Source organism: Chlorocebus sabaeus, chromosome 5 (assembly GCF_047675955.1).
Source record: "Chlorocebus sabaeus isolate Y175 chromosome 5, mChlSab1.0.hap1, whole genome shotgun sequence".
In the NCBI taxonomy this organism is placed as follows: domain Eukaryota; kingdom Metazoa; phylum Chordata; class Mammalia; order Primates; family Cercopithecidae; genus Chlorocebus; species Chlorocebus sabaeus.
The window spans coordinates 55,799,640-55,825,991 of record NC_132908.1 but is presented as its reverse complement, the minus strand read 5'-3'; the positions used below and the strand labels follow the sequence as shown (position 1 = coordinate 55,825,991).

General features: G+C 44.2%; 1 protein-coding gene across 1 annotated transcript; it reads left to right on the top strand.

The window, feature by feature from the left end:
- The first annotated feature begins 889 nt into the window (after positions 1 to 889).
- Positions 890 to 26,056, top strand: GOT2 (glutamic-oxaloacetic transaminase 2). Its single transcript, XM_007993543.3, has 10 exons — positions 890 to 1,094; positions 11,323 to 11,479; positions 12,943 to 13,071; positions 15,961 to 16,020; positions 16,518 to 16,679; positions 16,899 to 17,003; positions 18,384 to 18,534; positions 19,009 to 19,174; positions 23,643 to 23,793; positions 24,898 to 26,056. Exons 1-10 carry the CDS (start codon positions 1,006 to 1,008, stop codon positions 25,018 to 25,020), a joined length of 1,293 nt encoding a protein of 430 aa, XP_007991734.1. The 5' UTR covers positions 890 to 1,005; the 3' UTR covers positions 25,021 to 26,056.
- The last annotated feature ends 296 nt before the right edge of the window (positions 26,057 to 26,352 follow it).

The following is a 26,352-nucleotide window of genomic DNA, read 5'->3' as shown; positions in this document are numbered from 1 at the left end:
CCAGCCTGGTCAACATAGTGAAACCCCCGTCTCTACTAAAAATACAAATACAAAAATTAGCCGGGCGTGGTGGTGGCGCCTGTAACCCAGCTACTCAGGGAGCTGAGGCAGGAAAATCACTTGAACCCAGGAGGCAGAGGTTGTAGTGAGCCGAGATCACGCCACTGCACTCCAGCCTGGGTGACAAAGTGAGACTCCATCTCAAAAAAAAAAAAAAAAAAAAAAAAAGGGTGGGGGATAAGGAAACATTCAGGAAGGAAGTGACATGACTTGTGTTTAGGGAAACTATTGGGGTTGAAAGTAAGGCACCTTGGGTCCTAGTGGCTGTAAGGCATCAGACAAAATACGTCAACTATGTCAGCCTACATTTTCTCATCTTTTTTTTTGTTTTGTTTTTTGAGACAGAGTCTTGCTCAGTCGCCCAGGCTGGAGTGCAGTGGCGTGATCTCGGCTCACTGCAAGCTCCGCCTCCCGGGTTCCCACCATTCTCCTGGCTCAGCCTCCTAAGTAGCTGGGACTACAGGCGCCCGCCGCCACGCCCGGCTAACTTTTTGCATTTTTAGTAGAGACGGGATTTCACCGTGTTAGCCAGGATGGTCTCGATCTCCCGACTTCGTGATCCGCCCGCCTCGGCCTCCCAAAGTGCTGGGATTACAGGCATGAGCCACCGCGCCCGGCCCATTTTCTCATCTTTCAAACTGCCATAACAGCAGCCACTCTTCGGCCGGCCAGGCCTGGCCCGGCTGGATTAAATGAATGAAGTGCAGCAAAGGCTGGGCTTAGGTAAACTGTGCAGTCATCCTCTTCCACCACCTCCGCGGAGCCCACGCCGCTCCGCCCACCGGCCGCCAGGGGTCGCTGTGACGCGGCTCGGGCCCAGCACGCGGCCGCTCTGGCCCGGGAAAGTCGTTGTCCTTACCTTCAACAGGAGCCGGCTCCCTGTGTGTGTGTCCGCTCGCCCTCTGCTTCGTCCTGCGGCGGCCCACTGCCCTCCTACCGTCCACCATGGCCCTGCTGCACTCCGGCCGCGTCCTCTCCGGGATCGCCGCCGCCTTCCACCCGGGCCTCGCCGCCGCGGCCTCTGCCAGAGCCAGGTAAGCCAAGAGAAAAGGAGATGGAGCCAGGGCGATGGCCCTGCCCCGCTGAGCTGCGAGCACCCCAGCACATTCACTCCTCCCGGCCCCCAAACACACACTGTCACTCACACACACACACACTTTTCTGCCACCCCCTCGGCTTTCCCTTAATGGGGACTGAGGATTGAGCGTCCGTGCCCCACAATGACCCTCAGGATCCCTCATCCTTCTGGTCCCCGCACCGGGCCCTGCAAGAGGGCGTGCAACGCAATCCCTGGGGAAAGGAAGTGTGGCCCTCGGCGGCTCCCGGACTCCCATTCAAGTGGGAGGGGTGCGGAGAGTACTGGGGCAGCGGCGCCCGGGGACGCCCGTGCCCTTGATAGGGTGCCCTGGGGGCGGCGGGCGCACCTGTCCTGGCTCCCGGCCCGCCGGAGCCGGTGGGCCGGCGGCGGCTGGCTGCCGCGTGTGTGTCCTGGGCGGGAAGCGCGCGAGAGGAAGGTTTCCCGGGCGTCGGCATTCGGGCCTCGCTTCCCTCCCGGCATCTGCGACGTTGGCGTGCGGCATCCCCGAGACCTTGCGACCCCCCGAGGTCCCTGTGACCCCGGTGCCCGTTTGGCCTTTGCTAGGGAAAGGGTCGAGGTGTAGTGTGCCTCCTTTATTTTTTCCTTATTGCCCCTAAGGAGGTCCGGTTGCAGGGAGGCCATCAATCTTCCTCTCCATCTCCCTGTGCTCTTTCATTCAGTAAATATTTCGTAACTGCAGTTTCTCAGAGCCAGGCTCTGGACCAGATGCTAGCGATACAACTGTGAACAAGGCGAGGGAAAGACAATGACAAATTGTCATTGCTCAAAAAATGACAACGTAATTTCGTACTGTGGCGTGTATAATAGTATGGAGGGAAATTTCAGAGCTTGAAACGAGCTGTAGTAATTCATTCCCAGTGGAGACCGGAGCCAGACGATGAATTCAACTCAAGAAGCCGATTTGGAGCACTCTCCTTAAGTATTACCTTAATGAGGAACTGAGTTTTAAAACCACCCCCAAGCAGGTATTAACTGCAAGGAGCAAAGCGTAGCTCGGCCTTTCGTTTGAATGTATGCTGTGTGTCTTTCAGCCAGCAGAACGATCTGTCCTTTCCAATGCCCCACAGCCTTGGCAGTACAGTTTTGCCCGGGCTTCGCACTTTCTTCTCTTCCTGACTTGGCTCCTTCCTGGCCCACTGTCAACGTGTGCTCTTTAAGTCTGCCTACCTAGTGGACCAGAGCCAGGAGGAGTTATTTATACAACAAATTTGGAAAACCAAAGTAGTGCTTAAAATTTCGGGCAAGAGAAAGTATGTTTCCCTATTGTAGTAATCTTAAAATAATACCTTGTTTTATGGATTTGGCTAGGTCGCCTGAAGCTCTAGTGCTTGGTGAAAATCCCTTGGAGTCAGGGTTAGTCATTCTTTAAGTTTGAGAGTCTGACTCATGTTTCTTTTCTGTATTTTTCTCACTAGAATGTAAGTTCCGTAAGAGCGGAGACTTCACCTACTTTATATTCACTGTTACATCTCAGCACTATTAACAGTTCCTGGCATGTCTCTCATATTGGATATTTTTATTTTAAGCCCAGATTTTTCACTTAATGCAACAGAAACAAATACAGTATGACATTTTAATGTTGTGTCTTAGATCAAAATCTGAACATAGGCTGGTCCAAGTGTAATGGTGTTTACAACTAATTGATCATAACCAGTTACAGATTTTATTGTTCCTTCTCTCGACTAATCTTAAACACACAGGGGAACCATAGTGCTGCAAAATATGTAGGAAAAAAATAAATTATCTCTCTTTTTTTTTTTTTAATACAGGGTCTCACTCTGTCGCCCGGGCTGGAGTGCAGTGGCACAATTATGGCTCACTGCAGCCTGACCTCCTAGGCCCAAGTGATCCTCCTGCTTCAGCCTCCCAAGTAGCTAGGACTACAGGCACGCACCACCACACCCAGCCAATTTTTTATTTTTTGTAGACACAGGGTCTCCGTATGTTGGTCTCAGACTCCTCCGACATCAGCCCCCCAAAGCGTTGGGATTATAGGCTGATCGACTCCACCTGACCAGAAAATAAATTCTTGAAATAGTTGAGCACCTATTGTTGAGGAATTACTCTTCAGATTTAAACAATGATACCTGATTTGATGATAGAACCAGATGCCCTATTTAGCATGAAGGTTAACTGTTCATGCAAGGAGATCAGACTTCACTCCTTCCATTGTGGAAGTGATCTTTACCTAGCTCCGAGTGGCAAAAGTGGAAAATACTTAAACTGAACTTATCGACATTTTTATTTAAATGACTAATACAATAAAACTTTGTCAGGTGTTATTCTGAAGAACTGAGGATTTATCCAATGGCATACTTGGAACTCTTTGTAAATATGTGGAACTCTTTGTAAATTCAAGTGTATCATTTAGCTAAACACTGCGAATATAACTTTCGCTTGTTGACCTGTATTGTAAATGTATAGTGACATGAGATCAGACATAGTTGCAGTTCAATGAAGAAAAAAAAAAAAGATGCTAATGTATTTTGATTTATAATGATTCGTTTTTAATTATTCTGATTATTTACTTTTTGGTGAAATAACTGAGCAGGTCTTGTGAGACTTTAAAAATGCAGTGTGCAACTGTGGTACCATAACCATTGGTTAGAAGATCACAGACCAGGCGTGGTAGCTCACACCTGTAATTCTAGCACTTGGGAGGCTGAGGCAGATGGATTGCTTGAGCTCAGGAGTTCTAGAACAGCTGGGTAACATGGCAAGACCCCGTCTCTACATAAAATACAAAAAATTAGCCGGGCATGATGATGTGCACTTGGAATCCCAGCTACTTGGGAGGCTGAGGTGGGAGGATCACTTGAGCCTGATCACTTGAGAGGTGAAGAGTTGCAGAGAGCCAGGCTGATCACGCCACTCTACTCCACCCTGAGCAACAAAGCAAGACTGTGTCTCAAGAAAAAAGAAAAAAAAAAAAGATCACAGCTGTGCTATTGTCTCTGCCATTTTTAGCTCTGTGATTGTGGGCAAGCTAACTAACTTCCCTTCTGATTTTAAAATAAGATGTGAGGGAAAGCAGTTTAAAAACTAAAACTTTAAGTAGGCTTAAGCTCCAGGGAAATTGCAATGTGTTTCGATTGGAAAGGCTTACCTGAATACTTTGTACCTAACCTCTCTTGGATGACCAGTCAATATTGCTCAATATTTGAGAATTTGTGCCTGTATCCAAAGTGTACTGATAGGAATCACTTTCTAGGTCACAGGTTATCAGCATTACTTTTGCCCCTAGAACACTCTTCTTTTCATCTACTCAATTCCTTTAAAAACATCAGAGTTCTTAAAATGTGTGTGTAGTCTTTACCATGTTAAGAAATGGAATAATGAAAGGCATGGAGGAGCTGAAAGCTGATTACTAATGTGGGACTAATGAAATTGAGTATTCCCTCTAGGCCAGGTGCCGTGGCCCACACCTGTAATCCCGGCACTTTGGGATGCCGAGGTGGGAGGAGCACTTGAGCCCAAGATTGGAGACCAGCCTGGGCAATATGGCACAACCCCATCTCTACAAAAAACTAGCCAGGCATGGTGGCACGTACCCTAGTCCCTGCTACTCACGGAGGATCACTTGAGCCCGGGAGGTAGAGGCTGCAGTGAGCCGTGGTCACCCCACTGCATTCTAGCCTGGGTGACAGAGTGAGACCCTGTCTCAAAAAAAAAAAAAAAATCTTATCCCTCTAGGAGGGGAACAACAGACACTGGAGCCTACCTGAGGGGAGAGAATGAGAAAAAATAACTGTCAGGTACTATGCTTCTTAGCCAGATGATGAAATTATCTGTATACCAAACCCCCAGGACACGCACATGTACCTGTGAACCTGAAATAAAAGTTAAAAAAAACCTCCCAGGCCTCTGCCCTTTAGATGCCAGTAGCATCTGCTTTCCCCCAGAGTTTCAACAAACAGAAATGTCTCCAGAAATTATCAGTGTTCCCTAGCTAGGCAACCCCTTCCTCTCTCTCTGGCTAAGAACCACTTTCCTTGTGATCTGGATTATAAAGCTTGTCTCAAGCAATAGATATGTGGTTTTCATACCTGTGTACTTTAATCTGTATTTCATTTTCAATCTCAAAACTAGCTTTGTAATTGTAAAATGAACATAATTTATTACATTTTTTTAAAAATTGAGTATCCCTGCTCCTGTATTTAGATTGTTTAAAAATTCAGTATTTTGAAATTGTGTTGAGAATTCTTAAGAGATATCCCAGAAGACTCAAGGCTATGGTTTCTGAGTTTCTATGTTTAACATTTTAAAGAACTTGAAAAATAAGTGCTTTTCACACCATTTAACAAGAATGATGCCTTCTCTCCTTGTGGTAGGGAGCAGTGGGCAATGTTATTATTGATCGAGAGCCTTGGAGGATACAGACCATTGTTCTTTCTTTTTCTTTTTTCTTTTTTTTTTCCTTCCTGACACAGAGTCTCTATGTAGCCCAGGCTGGTCTCAAACTCTAGGCTCAAGTGACCCTCCCACCTCAGCATCCTGAGTAGCTGGGACTACAGGCAAGCGCCACTATGCCCAGCCAGGCCATCTTTTGAAAAATGAAAACTGTTTTCCAGAAGTGTTCTCTTTTATAATCTAGTATGTCCTTGACATTCAGGGTATTCCTTTCACTCAGCAGTTAATGACAGTGATGTAGATAGACAGGTGGCTACATGTTTTCAGGGTCTGAATTGTGGATAAGTCACAAGGAAAGCTTTCTTCAGGCCCAGTTCAGAAGTTGGTTTAAGGTATCTGTGCTTCTTACTATCGCCTAGGTACTAGGAACAGCCAAGCAACCTAGAGCCACAACAACAAAATGAGAGGCAAGCTATTAAAAGAACTGGCACCAACACTAGTGAGGGGGAAGGGCAATAATGGTAGTGTCTCCTGATACTCTAGAAAAAACTATGCAGTAGTAATTGAAAAGCAGAAAAGGGCCGGCGCGATGGTTTATGCCTGTAATCCCAGCACTTTGGGAGGCTGAGGCGGGCAGATCACTTTAGATCAGGGGTTCAAGACCAGCCTGGCCAACATGGCAAAACCGCATCTCTACTAAAAATAAAAAAAATTAGCCGGGCGTGGTGGCAGGCACCTATAATCCCAGCTACTTGGGAGGCTGAGGCAGGAGAATCGCTTGAAGCCGGGAGGTGGAGGTTGCAGTGAGCCAAGATCACGCCACTACAATTCAGCCTGGGCAACACAGTGAGACTCTGTCTCAAAAAAAGAAAAGCAGAAAAGGTTAGTTGGTGGGAGAGTTGTGGGTTATTGTTAAACTGATTAACATTATCTCCCCCCACAGCCATACTTGATTAGCTTTGTATTTAAAGAGAAAGAAAAGCAGAAAGGACCTGCATTTGGTCATAAGGTCTTACAACTATATATGCTCCTTGAATTCTCTACATACTGGCCTCCCCAGGCTCTGTACTAGGATGCAGGATGGTTACAAATAAAAGTGGAGCCGTGATAATTTAGTAACGATGACTATTAGCAAACATCACGCACTCTGCCAATCTAGATTCTGAGTGTTTTTTTTCATCATTATACCAGCCCTGCGAGATAGGTAGTACTATGGCCCCATTTTACAGGTAAGGAAAGCTGAGGCTTAATTTACTTGCCAGTGCTCACACAGCTGGCAGATGACTGAGCTGGTATTTGAATCCATGCAGTTTGCCCAGTACTGAAATTACCCAAGGCAAACTATTAAAAGAACCATTAAAAGAAATAAGAGCCTGGGAAATCAAAAAAACTGGAAATAATCTACCCTTAAATAACAGAGAATTGACTGTATACACTAATTAATTACAGTGATTGAGACTGCAGCAGTCTTTAACTTGTCAAGAGAGCATGAATTAAACTCTGTACTGCCATCCAGTATGCCCCATGGAGGAGTGGGTGTATGAATGCTGACAAGTACATTAAGAGAACCTTTGTTGGGAAAGAAATGTTCATGAGGTAATTCACGAGTTTATCAGCATGGTAAACACGGAGAACTTCCATGGTACCATACTGAAACATGTGGCTGATTCACAGTGGATAAGTGATTGCTAGGAGAACTTGGGCGATTCTCCTGCAACAACCCCCAGCTCTTTCTCACCGTGAGCCTTTATTCTTAAGCCTCTACTTGAAAAGCCCTTTTTCTCTTCTTTTCAGCCTTAGCATTCAGCTGCTAAGTCACGTCCTCCAGGAAGCCTTCCTAACCTTGTGCAGTACTTTCCTTCCCTTCTCCAAGCTATTAGGTCCTCTGCTTGGGGCTCCCATAAGTAATATCCCATAATAATGCCCTGGGTCGGTGTGTATCACTATCCATCATCTCCCTGCAGTGCCCAGCCTGCATTGCTTGTAGCTCCCTGCTGATCACCACAGTGGACTAAGGTGGTAAGGGATTGTGTTATCCTCTTCTTTACGTTCCCAGCCCTTAGCATAGTGTTCTTAATGATTGCTTTGGAAGATCATAAAGCCTACAAAAGTGTTCTGGCAAGGCAGAGAATCTCTACAATCTAAACTGATTGCACAGGAGGTGTTTTTTTGTTTGTTTGTTTTGTTTTTTTCCTTTAACTTTTATATTGTGGGTGAAGTCATTAATCACTAAACCAAGGAAACTAGGTCATCAAGATTGGGCAAACTTTGTTAAAATGTTAACTTGTGTGCACCTGTAGTCCCAACTATTTGAGGTGGGAGGATGGCTTGAGTCTAGGAGGTCAACCCTGCACTGCAGCCTGGGGGACAGAGTGAGACCCATCTCTTTGTTTGTTTATTGAAACTGAGTCTCCCTCTACCACCCAGGCAGGAGTGCAGTGGTGCGTTCTCAGCTCACTGCAACCTCCGCCTCCTGGGTTCAAGTGATTCCCATGCCTCAGCCTCCCAAGTAGCTGGGATTACAGGCGCCTGCCACCTTGCCCAGCTAATTTTTGTATTTTTCGTAGAGAGGGAGTTTCACTATGTTGGTCAGGCTGGTCTCAAACTCGTGACCTCAGGTGATCTGCCTGCCTTGGCCTCCCAAAGTGCTGGGATTATAGGCGTGAGCCACTGCACCCAGCCGAGACCCATCTCTTTAAAAAAGAAAAACAAAAAAGTTAACTCAACTTCTTTTCAGATTCACTTACTATAAATCAAAACAAAATTCACATCTGGGTGCAGTGGCTCACGCCTGTAATCCCAGCACTTTGGGAGGCCAAGGTGGGTGGATCACTTGAGGTCAGGAGTTCAAGACCAGCCTGGCCAACAGGGTGAAACGCTGTCTCTACTGAAAATACAAAAATTAGCCGGGCGTGGTGGCACACACCTGTAATCGCAGCTATTTGGGAGGCTGAGGCAGAAGAATCACTTGAACCCAGAGACAGAGGTTGCAGTGAGCAGAGATTGCGCCACTACACTCCACCCTGGGTGACAGAATAAGACTGTGTCTCAAAATTAAATAAAAATTTAAAAAAACAGGCCGGGGGCGGCTCACACCTGTAATCTCAGCACTTTGGGTGGCTGAGGTGGGTGGGTCACAAGGTCAGGAGTTCGAGATCAGCCAGGCCAACATGGCAAAACCCTGTCTCTACTAAAAATACAAAAATTAGGCTGGTTGCAGTGGCTCACGCTTGTAATCCCAGCACTTTGGGAGGCCAAGGCAGGCGGATCACTAGGTCAGGAGATAGAGACCATCCTGGCTAACATGGTGAAACCCCGTCTCTACTAAAAATACAAAAAGTTAGCCGGGCGTGGTGGCAGGTGCCTATAGTCCCAGCTACTCGGGAGGCTGAGGCAGGAGAATGGCGTGAACCCGGGAGGCAGAGCTTGCAGTGAGCTGAGATCGTGCCATTGAACTCCAGCCTGGACGACAAGAACAAGACTCCATCTCAAAAAAATAAAAAATAAACAAAATTCACTTTCTAAGTTTTGTCCTCATATGCTCTTTCATATTTAAAACAAACTGATCCTTTAGGATGGTAGTTCTCCCTGGGAACATGTTAGTTCCATGTTAGTTATGTTAGCATGCAATGTGTTTCCATCATTGCTATTTTCAAATGAATCAGTAAGTATAACAAGCTGCTCAGTTTTTCTAATATAGTAAGTATTAGTGGTTATACCCCACGTAAATAAAAGCTCTTTGGGGTTTTCAGTAAGTTTTAAGAGTATAACAGGATCTAAAGATCAAAAGTTTGAGAACTGCTGCTTTAGACCAATACTACTCTTTTTCCTTAAAAGCACACAGTTGTATTTATTTGTCACTATTGATCCTAGTGTGGTCTCAACACTCATTGCTTATCTTTTAACCAAAGTAGCTTCTATTTCCCAGAGAAAAGTAAGAAGGGAGGGTGGTGATGTCAGTCCTACACAAGCATTCTAAGCAGACTGGCAAAACTTGTGAACACACGCAGCACAACTTCTACCGCCGCATATATCCCTTTTATACCTCCTTCAAGTGGCAACAAGGAAAGATCTTTTTATTTTAATGACTCAAAGCTATAGCCTCTTGAGCATGTAAAAATAAGCAAAGGTATATAAATTTTAAATTATACTTGGTAATCAATGTGTCTGTAGTCTATCTTAGAAATGAGGTGTGCAATGAATAATAATCTGTTAATCAATTCATTGTAATATTAGACCAAAAGTATAAGTTACCCTAAAGATCTTAGAAATTGTGTTCAAGGCCGGGCTCAGTGGCTCACGCCTGTAATCCTCACTTTGGGAGGCTGAGGCGGGCAAATCACATGAGGTCAGGAGTTCAAGACCAGCCTGGCCAACGTGGTAAAACCCCATCTCTACTAAAAATACAAAAATTAGCTGGGTGTAGTAGTGGGCACCTGTAATCCCAGCTACTTGGGAGGCTGAGGCAGGAGACTCACTTGAACCCAGGAGGCGGAGTTTGCAGTGAGACAAAATCGCGCCACTATACTGCCTGGGCGGCAGAGTGAGATTCTATCCCCCACCGCCTGGACAAAAAAAAATAAAAGAAAAAGAAATTGTTGTCAAGCTGGCATATTACAAAATACAATTACTGTTCTCCCGAAAGCCTATATCCCCAGTCTAATAAGAAAAACATCAGACAAATTCCGGTAGAGGGGCATCCTACAAGATACCTGACCCGCATTCCCAAAATTGTCACAGCCAAGAGAAGCTTATGGAGACCTGCAGCTAAGTGTAACGTGGTGTCCTAGATGGAATCGTGGAACAGAAATAGGTAAAAACTAAGGAAATCTAAATAATGTGTGGACTTAATAATGTATGGGCCAGGCACGGTGGCTCAGGCCTGTAATCCCAGCACTTTGGGAGGCCAAGGCGAGTGGATCACCTGAGGTCGGGAGTTTGAGACCAGCCTGGCCAACATGGTGAAACCCCGTCTCTACCAAAAATACAAAAATTAGCTGGGTATGGTGGTGGTCACCTGTAATCCCAGCTACTCGGGAGGCTGAGGTGGGAGAATCACTTGAACGCGGGAGGCAGAGGTTGCAGTGAGCTGAGATCATGTCATTGCACTCCAGCCTGGGTGACAAAGAGGGAAACTGCATCTCAAAAATAATAATAATAATAATAATGTATCAGTATGGATTCATTAATTGTAACAAATGTGCCATACCAATGTAAAATGTTAATAGGGGAAACCTGGGGGTAAGGGTAGATGGGACTGTACTATCTGCTCAATTTTCTGTAAATCAATACTGTTTTGGCTCATGGAGGCTGAGGCATAATTGTTTGAACCCAGGAGGCAGAGACTGCAGTGAGCCAGGATCGCACCAGTACACTCCAGCCTGGGTGACAGAGTGAGACTCTTTCTCAAAATAAATAAATAAATAAAGTTTGTCAGAATAGCAATTCAATTTCATTTAACACAAATTTGTAGTTTTCATAATTTTAAACATATAAGAGTAATATGGCCGGGTGCAGTGGGGATCACCTGAGGTCTGGAGTTCGAAACCAGCCTGGCCAACATGGTGAAACCCTGTCTCCACTAAAAATACAAAAATTAGCTGGTGTGGTGGTGCGTGCCTGTAATCCCAGCTACTCGGGAGGCTGGAGCGGGAGAATCACTTGAGCCCAAGAAGCAAACGCTGCAGTGAGCCAAGATAGCACCACTGCACTGCAGCCTGGGCGACAGAGCAAGAGTCTATCTCATAAATAAATAAGTAAAATAGATCTTGGATCTAGCTAATGGGATCGAGCTAATGTATTTCTCATTTCAGCTCCTGGTGGACCCATGTGGAAATGGGACCTCCAGATCCCATTCTGGGAGTCACTGAAGCCTTTAAGAGGGACACCAATAGCAAAAAGATGAATCTGGGAGTTGGTGCCTACCGGGATGATAACGGAAAGCCTTATGTGCTGCCTAGCGTCCGCAAGGTGAGCTTACCGTTCATCTCCTTCTGAGTGGGATGAATAAACTGAAGAGAGCCCTGGACAGTGGCAGGAATAGTGCTGGACCGGGGATCAGGAGCCCTGGGCTTTAGTTCTGGCACTAATGGCATGAATCACTCGGGTTTTCTGGGCGATAGTCTCCTTGGCTGTAAAGGTAAGAGGTTGGAACCATCTGTTTTTTTCCAAGATTGAACTTTCTATGGTTCTGTGATCATCTGTAAAATAGACATTAAATATGCTTTAGAAATGCTTAGCTATGCCTAGTTTAATCCTGAAGGTGCACAAGGTGACCAAGACTTTAAGCACTGTCTCTTGGTGAGAGGAATAGCTCTTCGTGGATTACTATTGTTATTTTCCCTTTCTCTACCTATGATTACCTTAATCAAACCTTTGTACACAGGCATGCTCCGTCCTTTCTTCCTGCTGAGCTATGGAATTTTTTTCACCTCTTTTGTTATATTTTTATTAGTAGCATCTTTATTCATTAACTAAATAATGTAACAAATCCCCTTAGACTAATTTTTTAAGTTATTCAGTAAGTATTTGCTACTGCAACCTGCATCACAACCAAGCACTATTGTACATTCCCTCATTCACACTTCTCAACACTGTGAGAGGTAGAAATAGTTCCTCCATTTAACAGAGGAGGAAACCAAGGCACAGGAAGGCTAAATAACTTGCCTAGGGTAACACAACTAGTAAGGGACAGCCAGGCGTCCAATGCCAAAGCACGAAGATGTGTGACTATCACTGTTAACCCTTTGAAGTTCTTAGACTGGCATATAGCTTGAAATGCTTCTCCTTTATGTATTTAGTTTGATTTAATCATCTTATATCTATTTTAGGTGATGCTCTTAAACCTTGGTTTTGTGCATTCCAAGAATCTCATTTTATGTTAAATTGTAACCAAGAGAGACCATACCCATCCACATAAAACTTAACTTAAACAATAAAATTACAATTTTAAAAAGTAAGTATTTCTGTTCTTCAATATAAACTATCAAGCATTCTACCTACCCTTCTTCTCGGAGAGTAACTTCAAATTTTAAAAAAAGGTTTGGCCAGGCGCAGTGGCTCACGCCTATAGTCCCAGCACTTTGGGAGGCTGAGGCAGGTGGATCACCTGAGGTCAGGAGTTTGAGACCAGCCTGGCCAACATAGTGAAACCCCATATCTACTAAAAATACAAAATTAGCCGGGCATGGTGGCAGGTGCCTGTAGTCCCAGGTACTTGGGAGGCTGAGGCAGGACAATCACTTAAACCCAGGAGGTGGAGGTTACAGTGAGCCGAGATCACATCACTGTACTCCAGCGTGGGTGACAGAGCAAAACTCCGTCTCAAAAAAAAGACTTTACCTCCAAAACTTAACTTATAAAACTTTAAATATTAATCATAGTAATTCCAAGTAAGGAGAAGAAACTCAATGAATGTATTTTCTCTTGTCTAGGCCGAGGCCCAGATTGCCGCAAAAAATTTGGACAAGGAATACCTGCCTATTGGGGGACTGGCTGAATTTTGCAAGGCATCTGCAGAACTAGCCCTGGGTGAGAACAGCGAAGTCTTGAAGAGTGGCCGGGTAAGCTGAGCAGGCTCTGGCATCATCCCAGGTCTTTAACAAATTTGTAGTTATTTAAACAATTTTAGGCCAGGTGTGGTGACTCACACCTGTAATCCCAGCACTTTGGCAGGCCAAGGCGGGCGGATCATCTGAGGTCAGGAGTTCGAGCCCAGCCTGACCAACATGGAGAAACCCCGTCTCTACTAAAAATGCAAAATTAGCCAGGCGTGGTGGCGCATGCCTGTAATCCCAGCTACTCGGGAGGCTGAGGCAGGAGAATCACTTGAACCTGGAGGGTGGAGGTTGCGGTGAGCCGAAATCGCACCATTGCACTCCAGCCTAGGCAACAAGAGCAAAACTCTGTCTCAAAAAAAAAAATTTAAGAAATATGAAAAGATAACTTATTTTGTGTGTAATGATTGTTTTGAGGAGGCCACACTATTTCTAATAATTCTTATTTGATAGTAAATTGCCATCATTAAATAAAATAATCTACATGACACCAATTCCAAAAATGTACTACTAGTAATCCTGAAAATGTGGTAGTCATTTGACTGATAGATTTGATGTTACTTTTGCTGTTAGTCTCTACCTGCTTATGTTCATTTTACATTGAATATGCTTTAGAGATGTTAACTATGCCAAGTTTTAGGCCTGCAATTAGCCCAAACCCTCATGTCCTAAGCTTCCAACTTGCACAGAAGCAGCAAAAGCAGGAAACAAGCCATGGGTGGACTGTGGGCGCTGAACCAGTCTGGCAGCCCTCTGCTATCCCTTCACAGCCCATGTGGACACAGAAAAAAGACCACGCTCCCAACATGTGAACTCGTGCACGTTGTGGTTCACTTTATTTTGGAAAAAAACATGTTTTTTAATGAGTGCATTTGTATGTTTTTCTGGGTGAGCCTGGGGAGTGAAGAAACATACAAACTAGCAACTTTAAGTCAATGTTTTCTCTTCCCTTCCCCCTCTGAAAAGCCAGAATAAATACACTTTATTTACAAGACTGGTCTAAGTCCACACGTGAATTTGTTAACTCAGAGTAAAGCACACAACCTCAACCCCAGGGTTAGGTAGTAATTATCCTACGTCAAATAGATGTGGTTTAGTTCTGTCCATACAGTCAACTGCCTGTTAGCCCCTCCTGAAAATTTCTGTACTTTTTAATTCATGTGTTTTTTTGCCTAGTCTCTGCTCCATCTAGATAATAACCTAAGTATGAAACTGGCCTACCTTAAAATAACATTAACTTGTCTTTTATAAGTTGTGCCTCAGCCGCGTGCAGTGGCTCACGCCTGTAATCCCAACACTTTCGGGGGCCGAGGCGGGTGGATCACCTAAGGTCAGGAGTTCAAGAACAGCCTGACCAATATGGTGAGCCCCCCGTCTCTACTAAAAATACAAAAATTAGCTAGATGTGGTGGCGCACGCCTGTAGTCCCAGCTACTGGAGAGGCTGATGTGGGAGGATTGCTGGAAGCCAGGAGTTGGAAGTTGCAATGAACCGAGTTTATGCCATTGTACTGTAGCCTGGGTGACAGAGCAAGAACCTGTCTCAAAAAAAAAAAAAAAAAAGCTGTTGTGCCTTTGTGAATCATAGTATTATTGGACCTACAGTGAGGTTTTTATTTCCATCATGCCAAAGTTTGCAGAGACAAACTATTTAAAAATAAGTTTTTAGTTGGGTGTTTCCCTCTTTAATCTACTGCCACCCCAGTCCAGAAAAATACATTTGTGCTTTGTAAAGCCTTGTACTTCTACAGTGCCTTTAAAAACAGCTAATGAAAACCTCTTAAACCTACAGTGATTTCTTGTTTGTCCCTTAAAGCTGACCAATTTGAATAAGCAGAGTCACCTCAGGCATCTTCCTATTACCCAAAACATGAATATTTTCAGATTATGAAAACACATAGAAGGGGACCTCTTAGAAAACCTTCATTTATTTATTTACTTATTTATTTATTTTGAGATGGAGTTTCGCTCTTGTTGCCCAGGCTGGAGTGCAATGGCACGACCTCAGCTCACTGCAATCTCCGCCTCCCAGGTTCAAGCGATTCTCCTGCCTCAGCCTTCCCGATTAGATGAGATTACAGGCATGTGCTACCACACCCAGCTAATTTTGTATTTTCAGTTGAGACAGGGTTTCTCCATGTTGATCAGGCTAATCTCGAACTCCCAACCTCAGGTGATCCGCCCAACTCGGTCTCCCAAAGTCTTGGCATTACAGGCATGAGCCACTGCGCCTGACCAGAAAACCTTTAAAATGTTGTAATATCCTTGTATATTTGTTGACTTGCTTTTCAAGGAACTTTGATGTTCAGAGAGTCATTCTACTTTGTATAATTCTAGAGTAATGTCTTAATGTAGTGACTATTCTCGGTATCTTTTTATTTGTTTATTTATTTTTGAGACAGAGTCTCACTCTTTCACCCACGCTAGAATGCAGTGGCACAATTTCGGCTCACTGCACCCTCCACCTTGCAGGTTCAAGCAATTCTCGTGCCTCAACCTTTCGAGTAGCTGGGATTACAGGTGTGCGCCACCATGCCCAGCTAATTTTTGTGTTTTTAGTAGAGACAGGATCTCGCCATGTTTGCCAGGCTGGTCATGAACTCCTGACCTCAGGCGATTCACCCACCTTGGCCTCCTAAAGTTCTGGGATTACAGGCATGAGCCACCACACCCAGCCTCTCAGTGTCTTTTTATATCTTTTATATAATTCACCCCTTTTTCATACTGGGGAGGAATTTTTGTGTTCTGAAAGTTTCCCATGTAACATGAATGATACTAACAGGCCATAAAGAATGAGCTTCTGAAGTACAGAAGGGTCCTGGACAGAGCAGTGCCCCTGGGCTGGTCCTGTATAGAGAGTGTTGCACATCACTGACCGTGGATGTCTCTTCTTCAGTTTGTCACTGTGCAGACCATTTCTGGAACTGGAGCCTTAAGGATCGGAGCCAGTTTTCTGGTGAGTCTGGAAGCTTCTTCAGGAAAGAACTATAAATTCCAGACGACAGGGCTTCCTATTATATGTATATTTGACTGTTGATGCAGAAGTAGATTTCTTCTTTCCATGAATTTGCAGATGTCCTATTCTCTGATGAAAAAATGAAAGGACTTTGAAGAAATTACAAGAAAGATATATTAGTGATGAAGATAAAGTTCACTAGAAACTATTTACTAGAGAGCTTTTGCATTTTAATTTGTTTAATCCCTGTGACAGAGGTACAATTAACCCCATTTACAACTGAAGAAAGCAAGACCCAGAAAGGTCCTTGGCTATACAGCCAGTATAACTGTCGGAGACTATTCCAACCCAGGCAGTCTTACTGCTGAGTCAATACTGCTCAACCATTGAGAGAAACTGGGTTTCAGTGGAGAAAAATGTTCCCTCAGTAAAACACGTCAACATTTTTTTGCGTCTCCTTTGTTCATTTTTCTGTTTCCTTTCGTCCCATCTTTTAGCAAAGATTTTTTAAGTTCAGCCGAGATGTCTTTCTGCCCAAACCAAGCTGGGGAAACCACACACCCATCTTCAGGGATGCTGGCATGCAGCTACAAGGTTATCGGTATTATGACCCCAAGACTTGTGGTTTTGACTTCACAGGCGCTGTGGAGGATATTTCAGTAAGTGTGGCTTTCAGGGTGAGAATAAAACTCCTTGCTTGCAGACATTTGATGTCTCCCACCGTGTTCCAATATCTGAGTTAAAATACTGGAGAAGAGGTGATTCCCAGACTTCTGGTTACCTTTGTTACCTATCAAATGATGACAATCCTGTGGCATTTCAGATAAACTGTTTGCCTTAAAGCTTCAAAGTCATCTCTTGGCTGTTTTTCTCTTTAGAAAATACCAGAGCAGAGTGTTCTTCTTCTGCATGCCTGCGCCCACAATCCCACGGGAGTGGACCCGCGTCCGGAACAATGGAAGGAAATAGCAACAGTGGTGAAGGTGAGGAGGATGAACTCACTGGCGACAGTTCTGTGTTTAGTAACCAGCTTTGGAGGCTTAATTTGGCAATGTCTTAACAGAGAGTCTTAACCTTGAACCTGCGTGAAATGTCCATACAGGTGGATAAGCTGCCAGAAAAGGGCTCCCCATTTGCGTGATTAGCAGTTCTGGGATTGATGACGCACGAGCATTTGAAAGTAATTTTTTCTGGCCAGGCGCAGTGGCTCACGCCTGTAATCCCAGCACTTTGGGAGGCCTAGGCAAGTGGCTCACCTGAGGTCAGTTCGAGACCAGCCTGGCCAACATGGAGAAACCCTGTCTCTACTAAAAATACAAAATTAACTGGGCGTAGTGGCCCATGCCTGTAATCCTAGCTACTTGGTAGGCTGAGGCAGGAGAATCACTTGAACCCAGGAGGTGGAGATTGTGGTGAGCCGAGATCGTGCCACTGCACTCCAGCCTGAGCAACAAGAGCAAAACTCTGTCTCTGAAAAAGAAAAAAGAAAATAATTTTTTTCCTCATCCTGGATGTAGGGAACTCTGATAAAACCTGTCTACTGACCCCAGGATGTCTGCTGTTGATGCCTACATTCACCCTGGTCAGTGGTTGCTTAGTGTTCTGTTTAAACACTTTTTCATGGCCTTTCCTTTGCAGCATCGCCATGATCACTCTAAAAGTGTAGACAGCTGTCAGAGAAGACACTAGTCAAAATTCCTAGAGAGGAAAATATTATTCCTGTTGTCTCATCTCCCTGTTTTCCCTTTTCACTCCTTTTCATTTCCCTTTCTTTTCTCTCTCTCTTTTTTTTTTCTTTTGAGACAGAGTCTCACTCTGTCGCCTTAAACCAGAACACAGTGGCACAGTCATGGCTCACAGCAACCTCTACCTCCAGGGTTCAAACAATCCTCCTAGCTCAGCCCCTGAGTCGCTGGGACTGCAGACATGTGTGCCACACCTGCCTGGCTAATTCTTTCTAGTTTTTATAGAGACAGCATCTCACTTTGTTGCCCAGGCTGATCTCAAACTCCTGGGCTCAAGCAGTCCTCCCACCTTGGCCTCCCAAAGTGCAGGGATTATAGACATGGGCCACCATGCCTGGTCTGTTTCCCTTTCTTTAACTTCTGTCAAATCTAAGCTGCACACAGAATGAGACAGAAACAGCATTTGGAAAGCACTTTCAAGATAAAATGGTTCTAATGAGGTTGTCTCGTGAGCCCTGGGTGTAAGATGAGTCTTCCAGGATTACGTTAGCCCCAGAAAAGGCTTACTGTGCTTATTGGGACCATGCCCACCTCACAGAAACATCTTTCAGATTTTTATAAACATCTAGGGCCTCTTCAGACAGACTGCTGAAGCTTCGATTTTTTGTTCCTTCTCAGAAAAGGAATCTGTTTGCATTCTTTGACATGGCCTACCAAGGCTTTGCCAGTGGTGATGGTGATAAGGATGCCTGGGCTGTGCGCCACTTCATCGAACAGGGCATTAATGTTTGTCTCTGCCAATCATACGCCAAGAACATGGGCTTATATGGTAAGCTACACATGTTCTCATGCTGGGAGAGAATGCCACGAAGGCATAGAGCTTGTGGGGGTGTGTGTGTGTGTGTGTGTGTGTGTGTGTGTCTCCATCCATGTCCACATCCCTCCCTACCCTAAGATGAAAGACTGGTATCGTAGATTTTACTGATTTTCTTAGCCATATATTCTTCAGTATTCTTAAATTTTTCCAGCAAAAGAAACTGATGACTGCTTCTCTAAACAAAAAGTAACAAATCCATCAGCCAAGAAGATAGATACAATAAAAAATAACTTTGAATACTCTGAGTACTCAAAACTTCCTTGTGCCTCAGTTCACCATTCTGGTTGTTGAAAGCTTTTTATTTATAATAAAGTTATTTTGGGGTCCTTTGGATGGAAACAGATAAAATGTAGCAAATACACTCATGATTTGCTTTAGCAGATTAGATAGTAGAAGTAGAAGACGAGATCCATTTTTGTCTTTCAGGTGAGCGTGTAGGAGCCTTCACTATGGTCTGCAAAGATGCGGATGAAGCCAAAAGGGTAGAGTCACAGTTGAAGATCTTGATCCGTCCCATGTATTCCAACCCTCCCCTCAATGGGGCCCGGATTGCTGCTGCCATTCTGAACACCCCAGATTTGCGAAAACAATGGTAAAGGCTTATGCCACTCTCCAGCCACCCACCTGTTCCCACCACTGCTCCTTCAAAGCTAGTTTTTAACTGACCTCTAGTGATATACAGTACCCCATAGATTCCATATGCAAAGGCAGGGAAAGGAGCAAAAAATGTGCATTCCTTTTTTTAAAAACTGAGGCTGGGCGCGTTGGCTCATGCCTGTAATCCCAGTACTTTGGGAGGCCGAGCTGAGTGGATCACCTGAGGTTGGAAGTTCGAGACCAGCCTGACCAACATGGAGAAACCCCGTCTCTACTGAAAATACAAAATTAGGCCAGGCGCGGTGGCTCAAGCCTGTAATCCCAGCACTTTGGGAGGCCGAGACGGGCGGATCACGAGGTCAGGAGTTCGAGACCATCCTGGCTAACATGGTGAAACCCCGTCTCTACTAAAAAATACAAAAAGCTAGCCGGGCGAGGTGGCTGGTGCCTGTAGTCCCAGCTACTCGGGAGGCTGAGGCAGGAGAATGGCGTAAACCCGGGAGGCAGAGCTTGCAGTGAGCTGAGATCCGGCCACTGCACTCCAGCTTGGGCGACAGAGCAAGACTCCGTCTCAAAAAAAAAAAAGAAAAGAAAAGAAAAGAAAATACACAATTAGCCAGGTGTGGTTGGTGCATACCTGTAATCCCAGCTACTTGGGAGGCTGAGGCAGGAGAATTGCTTGAACCTGGGAGGCGGAGGTTGCAGTGAGCTGAGATTGCACCATTGCACTCCAGCCTGGGCAACAAGAGCAAAACTCCATTTCAAACAAACAAACAAACAAACAAAAAAAAATATATATATATATATAGAGAGAGAGAGAGAGAGAGAGAGATTGGTTGAGACAGGGTCTTGCTCTGTCACCCAAGCTGGAGTGCAGTGTTGCAATCCTAAGTCACTGTAACTTTGTACTTCCGGCCTCTAACAGTTCTCCAGCCTCAGCCTCCCAAGTATTTGTTAGCACTTTGAACCAAATTAGTTGGTATTTCTCTGTAAGAGACAGACATAATTTTTAATTGGTAGTTCCTTTTATTCCGTTATCTCTACGTTAAATAGAATCTGCTTTAAATTAAGTACCTTACATAGGAAAACTTCCTTAAAAACATATTTTTGTTTGTGTCCTAATAATTGCTAGCATTGAATCAGTATTTTTGCATTTCTTTGTGTTTTATTGTAGAGACAGGGACTTGACTGTCTTGCCCAGGCTGGTCTCCTCAAACCCCTGGGCTCAAATGATCCTCCCACCACAGACTCCCTAAGTGCTGAGATTGCAGGTGTGAGCCACTGCACTCAGCCTGTTTTTTATTATCTGTACTATCTGACTCTCAACATCCGTTCTGTGAATTAGTGTTACTCAATCTTTTTGACCACAATCCACATAAGAAATATATTTAAGGCCGCTGTGCCCAGCCAATTGCATCTTACTAAGTTGAATTTAACATACTAAGCCAGGCAACGTGGTTCACACCTGTAATCCCAGCATGCATTTTGGGAGGCCAAGGTGGGTGGATCCCTTGAACCCAAGAGTTCGAGACCAGCCTGGGCAACATAGCAAGACTGTGTCTCTATTAAAAGAAAATAAAAAAATAAAAATATAACCTACCAATGGGTCATGACACATAATTTAGAAAACACTGCTCCAGAAAGGGGTTGGCAAACTGTTCTGAGAGTCAATCCAGTTTGCTCCCTATTCTTGTAAATAAAGCTTTATTGGACCCATCTATTTATGCGTTTTGTATAGCTACTTCTTTGCTGCCATGGCCAAGTGAGCAGTTGTAGCAGGCAGAGACCCTATGGCCCGTAAAGCCTAAAATAATTACTCTTTGGCCATTTACAGAAAGTATGCCAACCCCTACTCTTCATAAAACCATGATGCCTGTGGAAGGCGTGATTTGTTACATGAGTTTATCCTGTGTAGCTGCTTAGTTGAGAGATCACATCTCTGAGCAGCTCTTGGGTAGAAAAGCTAAATCTGCTATCTCTAAGAAACTTGATATGTACCTCCCCTAGTCATCATGTTGCAACTATTTTTCTGTCTTCAGTTTCTGTGTCATGAACATTAAAGTAAATACTAAGTAAGAGTCTGGTTCAGGATATTTTTTTTTGTTTTTTTGTTTTGTTTTGTTTTGTTTTTTCCTTTTGATTTTTTTTTAAAGACAAGGTCTCACTGTGTTATCCAGGCCAGTCTCAAACTCCTGGGCTCAAGTCATCCTCCCACCTCAGCCTTCCAAAGTGCTGGGATTACAGCTGTGAGCCACTGCACCCAGCTCAGGATAGTTCTTTATGATATAATAGGTTCACGCTAGACTTACCAAAAAATTGACTACTTTTTAAGTCATATTTTTTTGCAGGATGATATTAACATGTAAGTATATTTCAGAAAGTTTGTGAAAGGGAAAAAATTAACCATAACTCTAGCTATTCTAACTCAGCTTTTTTTTTTCCCTTGCCCATTGTTTGTTTGTTTTTTGTTTATTTGTTTTTTAAGTTTGTGTGTGTGGTTTTTCGGGTTTTTTGTTTTGTTTTGTTTTGTTTGTTTGTTTGTTTGTTTTTGAGACAGTTTTGCTCTTGTTGCCCAGGCTGGAGTGCAATGGCACAATCTTGCCTCACTGCAACCTCCGCCTCCTGGGTTCAAGCGATTCTCCTGCCTCAGCCTCCTGAGTAGCTGGGATTACAGGCATGTGCTACCATGGCCAGCTAATTTTGTATTTTTAGTAGAGACAGGGTTTCTCCATGTTGATCAGGCCGGTCTCGAACTCCCGACCTTAGGTAATCCACTCGTCTCGGCCTCCCAAAGTACTGGGATTACAGGCGTGAACCACCGGGCCCAGCCACCCGTTGTTATCTGTAGTTGTGACATACTGTTATATATGTATGAGCAGGACTGGTTTTGGTTTTGTCACTTAGAATTATACTAAACTTTTTTTACTTAATATTTTCTAAAATATTTTCATATTCTCTGGTTATGAAGATTTTTTTTAGTGCATGCATTTCAATACACAATTTGAGAGTTTGTAGTAGACAAAGATGCCAGACTGTGTTAATGACTACCCTCCGGGTGGTTATAATCCGATGAGAAAGATACACACATGACTTTCTTGTTGTTGTTGTTGTTTTTGAGAGAATCTTGCTCTGTGGCCCGGGCTGGAGTGCAGTGCCACAATCTCAGCTCACTGCAACCTCCGCCTCATGGGTTCAAGCAATTCTTCTGTCTCAGGCTCCCCTGAGCTGGGATCACAGGCACCCACCGCCATGCCTGGCTAATTTCTGTATTTTTATTAGAGACGGTTTCACCACCTACGATAGCTTCGCTCATTGTAGATTCGTAGTATATTGTCTCAATTGTGGAGATGAGAATGTATATTTCATCCATGTCAAAAATAAGGTCATTTTTTTTGTTTAACCCACAGCTTTTACCTTAATCTTAGTAGGTTTTAGAGTGATTCATTCACTTTTCTTAATACGTATGCAATTACAATGGGGTTACATCCCAGTAAGCCTGTCATAAATTAAAAATGCATTTAAGGCCAGGCTTATGTCTGTAATCCTGGCACTTTGGGAGGCTAAAGTGGGAGAATCACCTGAGCCCAGGAGTTCCAGACCAACCTGGGCAAATAGGGAGACCCTGTCTCTACAAAAAAAAAAAAATTAGCGAGGCATGGTGGAATGCACTTGTGGTCCCACCCCTTGGGAGGCTGAGGCAGGAGGATCACTTGAGCCTAGAAGATTGAGCCTGCAGTGAGCCATGATCATACCATTGTACTCCAGCTGGGTGATAGACTGAGACCCTGTATCTTTAAAAAAAAAAAACGGGCCAGGCGTGGTGGCTAACATTTGTAATCCCAGCACTTTGGGAGGCCAAAGCAGGAGGATTGCTTGAACCTCGGAGTTTGAAACCAAACCGGGCAACATGGCCAAACCCCATCTCTACATTATTTTTTTTAGAAAAAGGAAAGAAAAGAAAATGCATTTAATACGCTTAACCTACCAAACGTCATAGCTTACCCTAGCATACTTTAAACATGCTCAGAACAGGTATTAGACTACAGTTGAGCAAAATCATCTAACACAAAGCCATTTTATAATGAAGTGCTGAATGTCTCATGTAATTTATTCAATAACATACTGAAAGAAACAAAATGGCTGTATGGATACTTAAAGTACAGTTTCTATTGAATGCATATTGCTTTTGTGCCATCATAAAGTTGAAAAACTGTAAGTCAAGGACTGTCTCTACTCAAATGTGTTAACTGTTTTAGTTGCCTGATGGAAATAGTGTTCTGATACAAAACAGAATGCTATAAAATAGCTTTCTTACCTGGCCAGTGGCAGCATGTGATTCACTCATGGCCTGAGAATTGAGGCACGCTAGGGGAGCGCTCAGGTGGGGGGTAAAAATGCTGCGAACTCTGGCATATCTGTCAGTGCTTAGGCAGAATGAGCTGCATCCCGGGATTTCTTTACAGGTTGCAAGAAGTGAAAGGCATGGCCGACCGCATCATTGGCATGCGGACTCAACTGGTCTCCAACCTGAAGAAGGAGGGTTCCACCCACAACTGGCAACACATCACTGACCAAATTGGCATGTTCTGTTTCACAGGGTTAAAGCCTGAACAGGTGAGTGATTCTGATTTCTCTGCAGCAGACTAACTGATCAGTCTTTGCAAACCAGAAGGATTCTTTTTTTTTTTCTTTTTTCTTTTTTATTTAATGTTTTTGGGTTTTTTGTTTTGTTTTGTTTTGTTTTGTTTTTGTTTTTGTTTTGAGACAGTCTTGCTCTGACACCCAGGCTGGAGTGTAGTGGTGCAATCTCAGCTCACTGCGACCTCCACCTCCCAGGGCTTAAGTGATCCTCCTGCCTCAGCCTCCCGAGCAGCTGGGACTACAATTGAATGCCACCACACCTGGCTAATTTTTATATTTTTTGTAGAGACGTAGCTTTGCCATGTTGCCCAGGCTTGTCTTGAACTCCTGGACTCAAGCGATCCGCCCACATTGGTCTCCCAAACTACTGGGATTACGGGTGTGAGCCACTGAGCCCAGCCCCAGAAGGATTCTTCATAGATCACCCACCTATTCAAAGTTAACCTAAAAATAGTTAAAACAGTTATTTTGGAGCCCTTTTAGGTAAAAGTATTGTAATACTTTTTAGCATTTATTTGGCTTGCTTTCTTTTTTTTTTTTTAGTTGTTTACCTCTCTGTATCACCCATGAACTCACAAACTTCTAAAGAGCAGAGCTTGTTTTGATCATGTCCATGATCACTGTTGCTTCTCCCAAGAGAGCAACAGGAGAAATAGCTGTTTCGTAATTGAATCCTGGCTCTGCTGAATCTAAAGGTGTTTTTCCCCATCTATTTATGCCTCAGAATTCATCATCCTACTTTAAAGTAGCTTTTTTTTTTTTTTTTTTGCACTCTGTCACCCAGACTGGAGTGCAGTGGTGCAATCTCGGCTCACTGCAGCCTCTGCCTCCCAGGTTCCAGGTTCCAGCTATTCTCCTGCCTCAGTCTCCTGAATAGCTGGGATTACAGGCGTGAGCCACCACGCCCAGCCTTAAAGTAGCTTTTTATTTTTATTTTATTCCAAGTTAGCAGCAAATTCTGGGAACAGGGTTTAAGCGAGGAAATAGAACTTTAATTAGTTGGCTGCTGTACCATGCCAGGCCGGGGAGAATCCCCCCCTACTGGGAAGAGGTACCCAAACTCTTTCTTCTCTGCAGGTGGAGCGACTGACCAAGGAGTTCTCCATCTACATGACCAAGGACGGCCGCATCTCTGTGGCAGGGGTCACCTCTGGCAACGTGGGCTACCTTGCCCATGCCATTCACCAGGTCACCAAGTAATGTCCCTGGTGCAAGGAAACAGAGACAACCTTTCTGTCTTCAGCCTCTGCTATTGAGAGCTTCACACAGACGATGAGAGAGGGTGGATGGTGGTGAGTGGATCATTTCTTTCAACCACAGTGTGTAACACTCAGCATTTGAATGTTTCTCCGAAAAGAACATGTAGTGACACAGGGCAGAGGAATCCATGGCTGGTGTCTGGAACATTAAACCAAACTCTTTCCCCTGTCCTTTTATCTCCAACTTTTCTCAAAGAGTTTACATGTGCAAGAAAGTCATCGCACCAAAAAACCTGTCAATTATGCCATTGCAATATTTCAGAAGCTTTAACTGAAGTGTCAGGTTCCTTGTGAGAAATAGCACACGTTAGAGGCTTTGAGAGAAGACCTAGTTCTGTCGTGAACAGTCGGCCTTGTGTCTGTCCTCCCATCTTGGAGCAACCTTATCAACAGGCCGCACTGCAGAAATGATGTTTTATGAAAACCAATGAGGCTGCTGCCACTCCAGCAAGGAAAATAATGCAGTTTCCTGTCTTATGTAAGAAAAAGAGAAGGCTCTCTTTTTCTCCCTTGTCATTGCTGTTCTTTTCCTTATGTACAAACATTTTTAACTACTGCAGATTTTCATCCCATTCTACTGCTTGACTGACCATCAACTCCATCCTATCGAGATTTATTTAAGAATGAAGAACAAAATTTTCTGCTGATGCCATACCCTCACCTTTCTCAGCAAAGAATAGTGGAGAGTAGGAAACTGTACTTTAGGCATCCTCTTGAATGATTGTGTAAGTTTCTCTGGTTGGGATGTTGTCTCTGCCCAGTTGGACCTCCTCCCTTTGTTGAATGTGGTATACAGCCACTCATCTCACACCGTGAGTCGTGGCACAGGGTGCTACCAGGAAAGAGGATATTCTAGGCTTTGTGTGCTGCTAGCTGGGTTCAGGCTTCACCCACTGGAAAGAACCACCATCTGCTCTAACCATGTAGACTTATTGCGGCCTGGTTTCTCTGTTACAATAAAATTACTGTAGACCCAACTACTGTCTACTAAGTTATCTTTTTTCTTTAATGGGAGGAAGGAGTAAGAGTGGGTAAATAAATATCCTAGGAGTTTGGAATCCTGTAACTGATCATAAGCCAGTAGATGTAGCCACTATTCCAAATATTGGCTGAAGATTCATCGTTTTCTTCTTTGTGTTGCCATTCAGTTTGTGCAGTCCAAAGATGCTGAGAATGTGGGTGTGATCTCTTGGACCTTGTGGGGAACAAATGGAGTCCCATGAAGGATCCTGTGGATATAGGCAAGGGGTAGAAGGGATGGAGAAGTGACAAC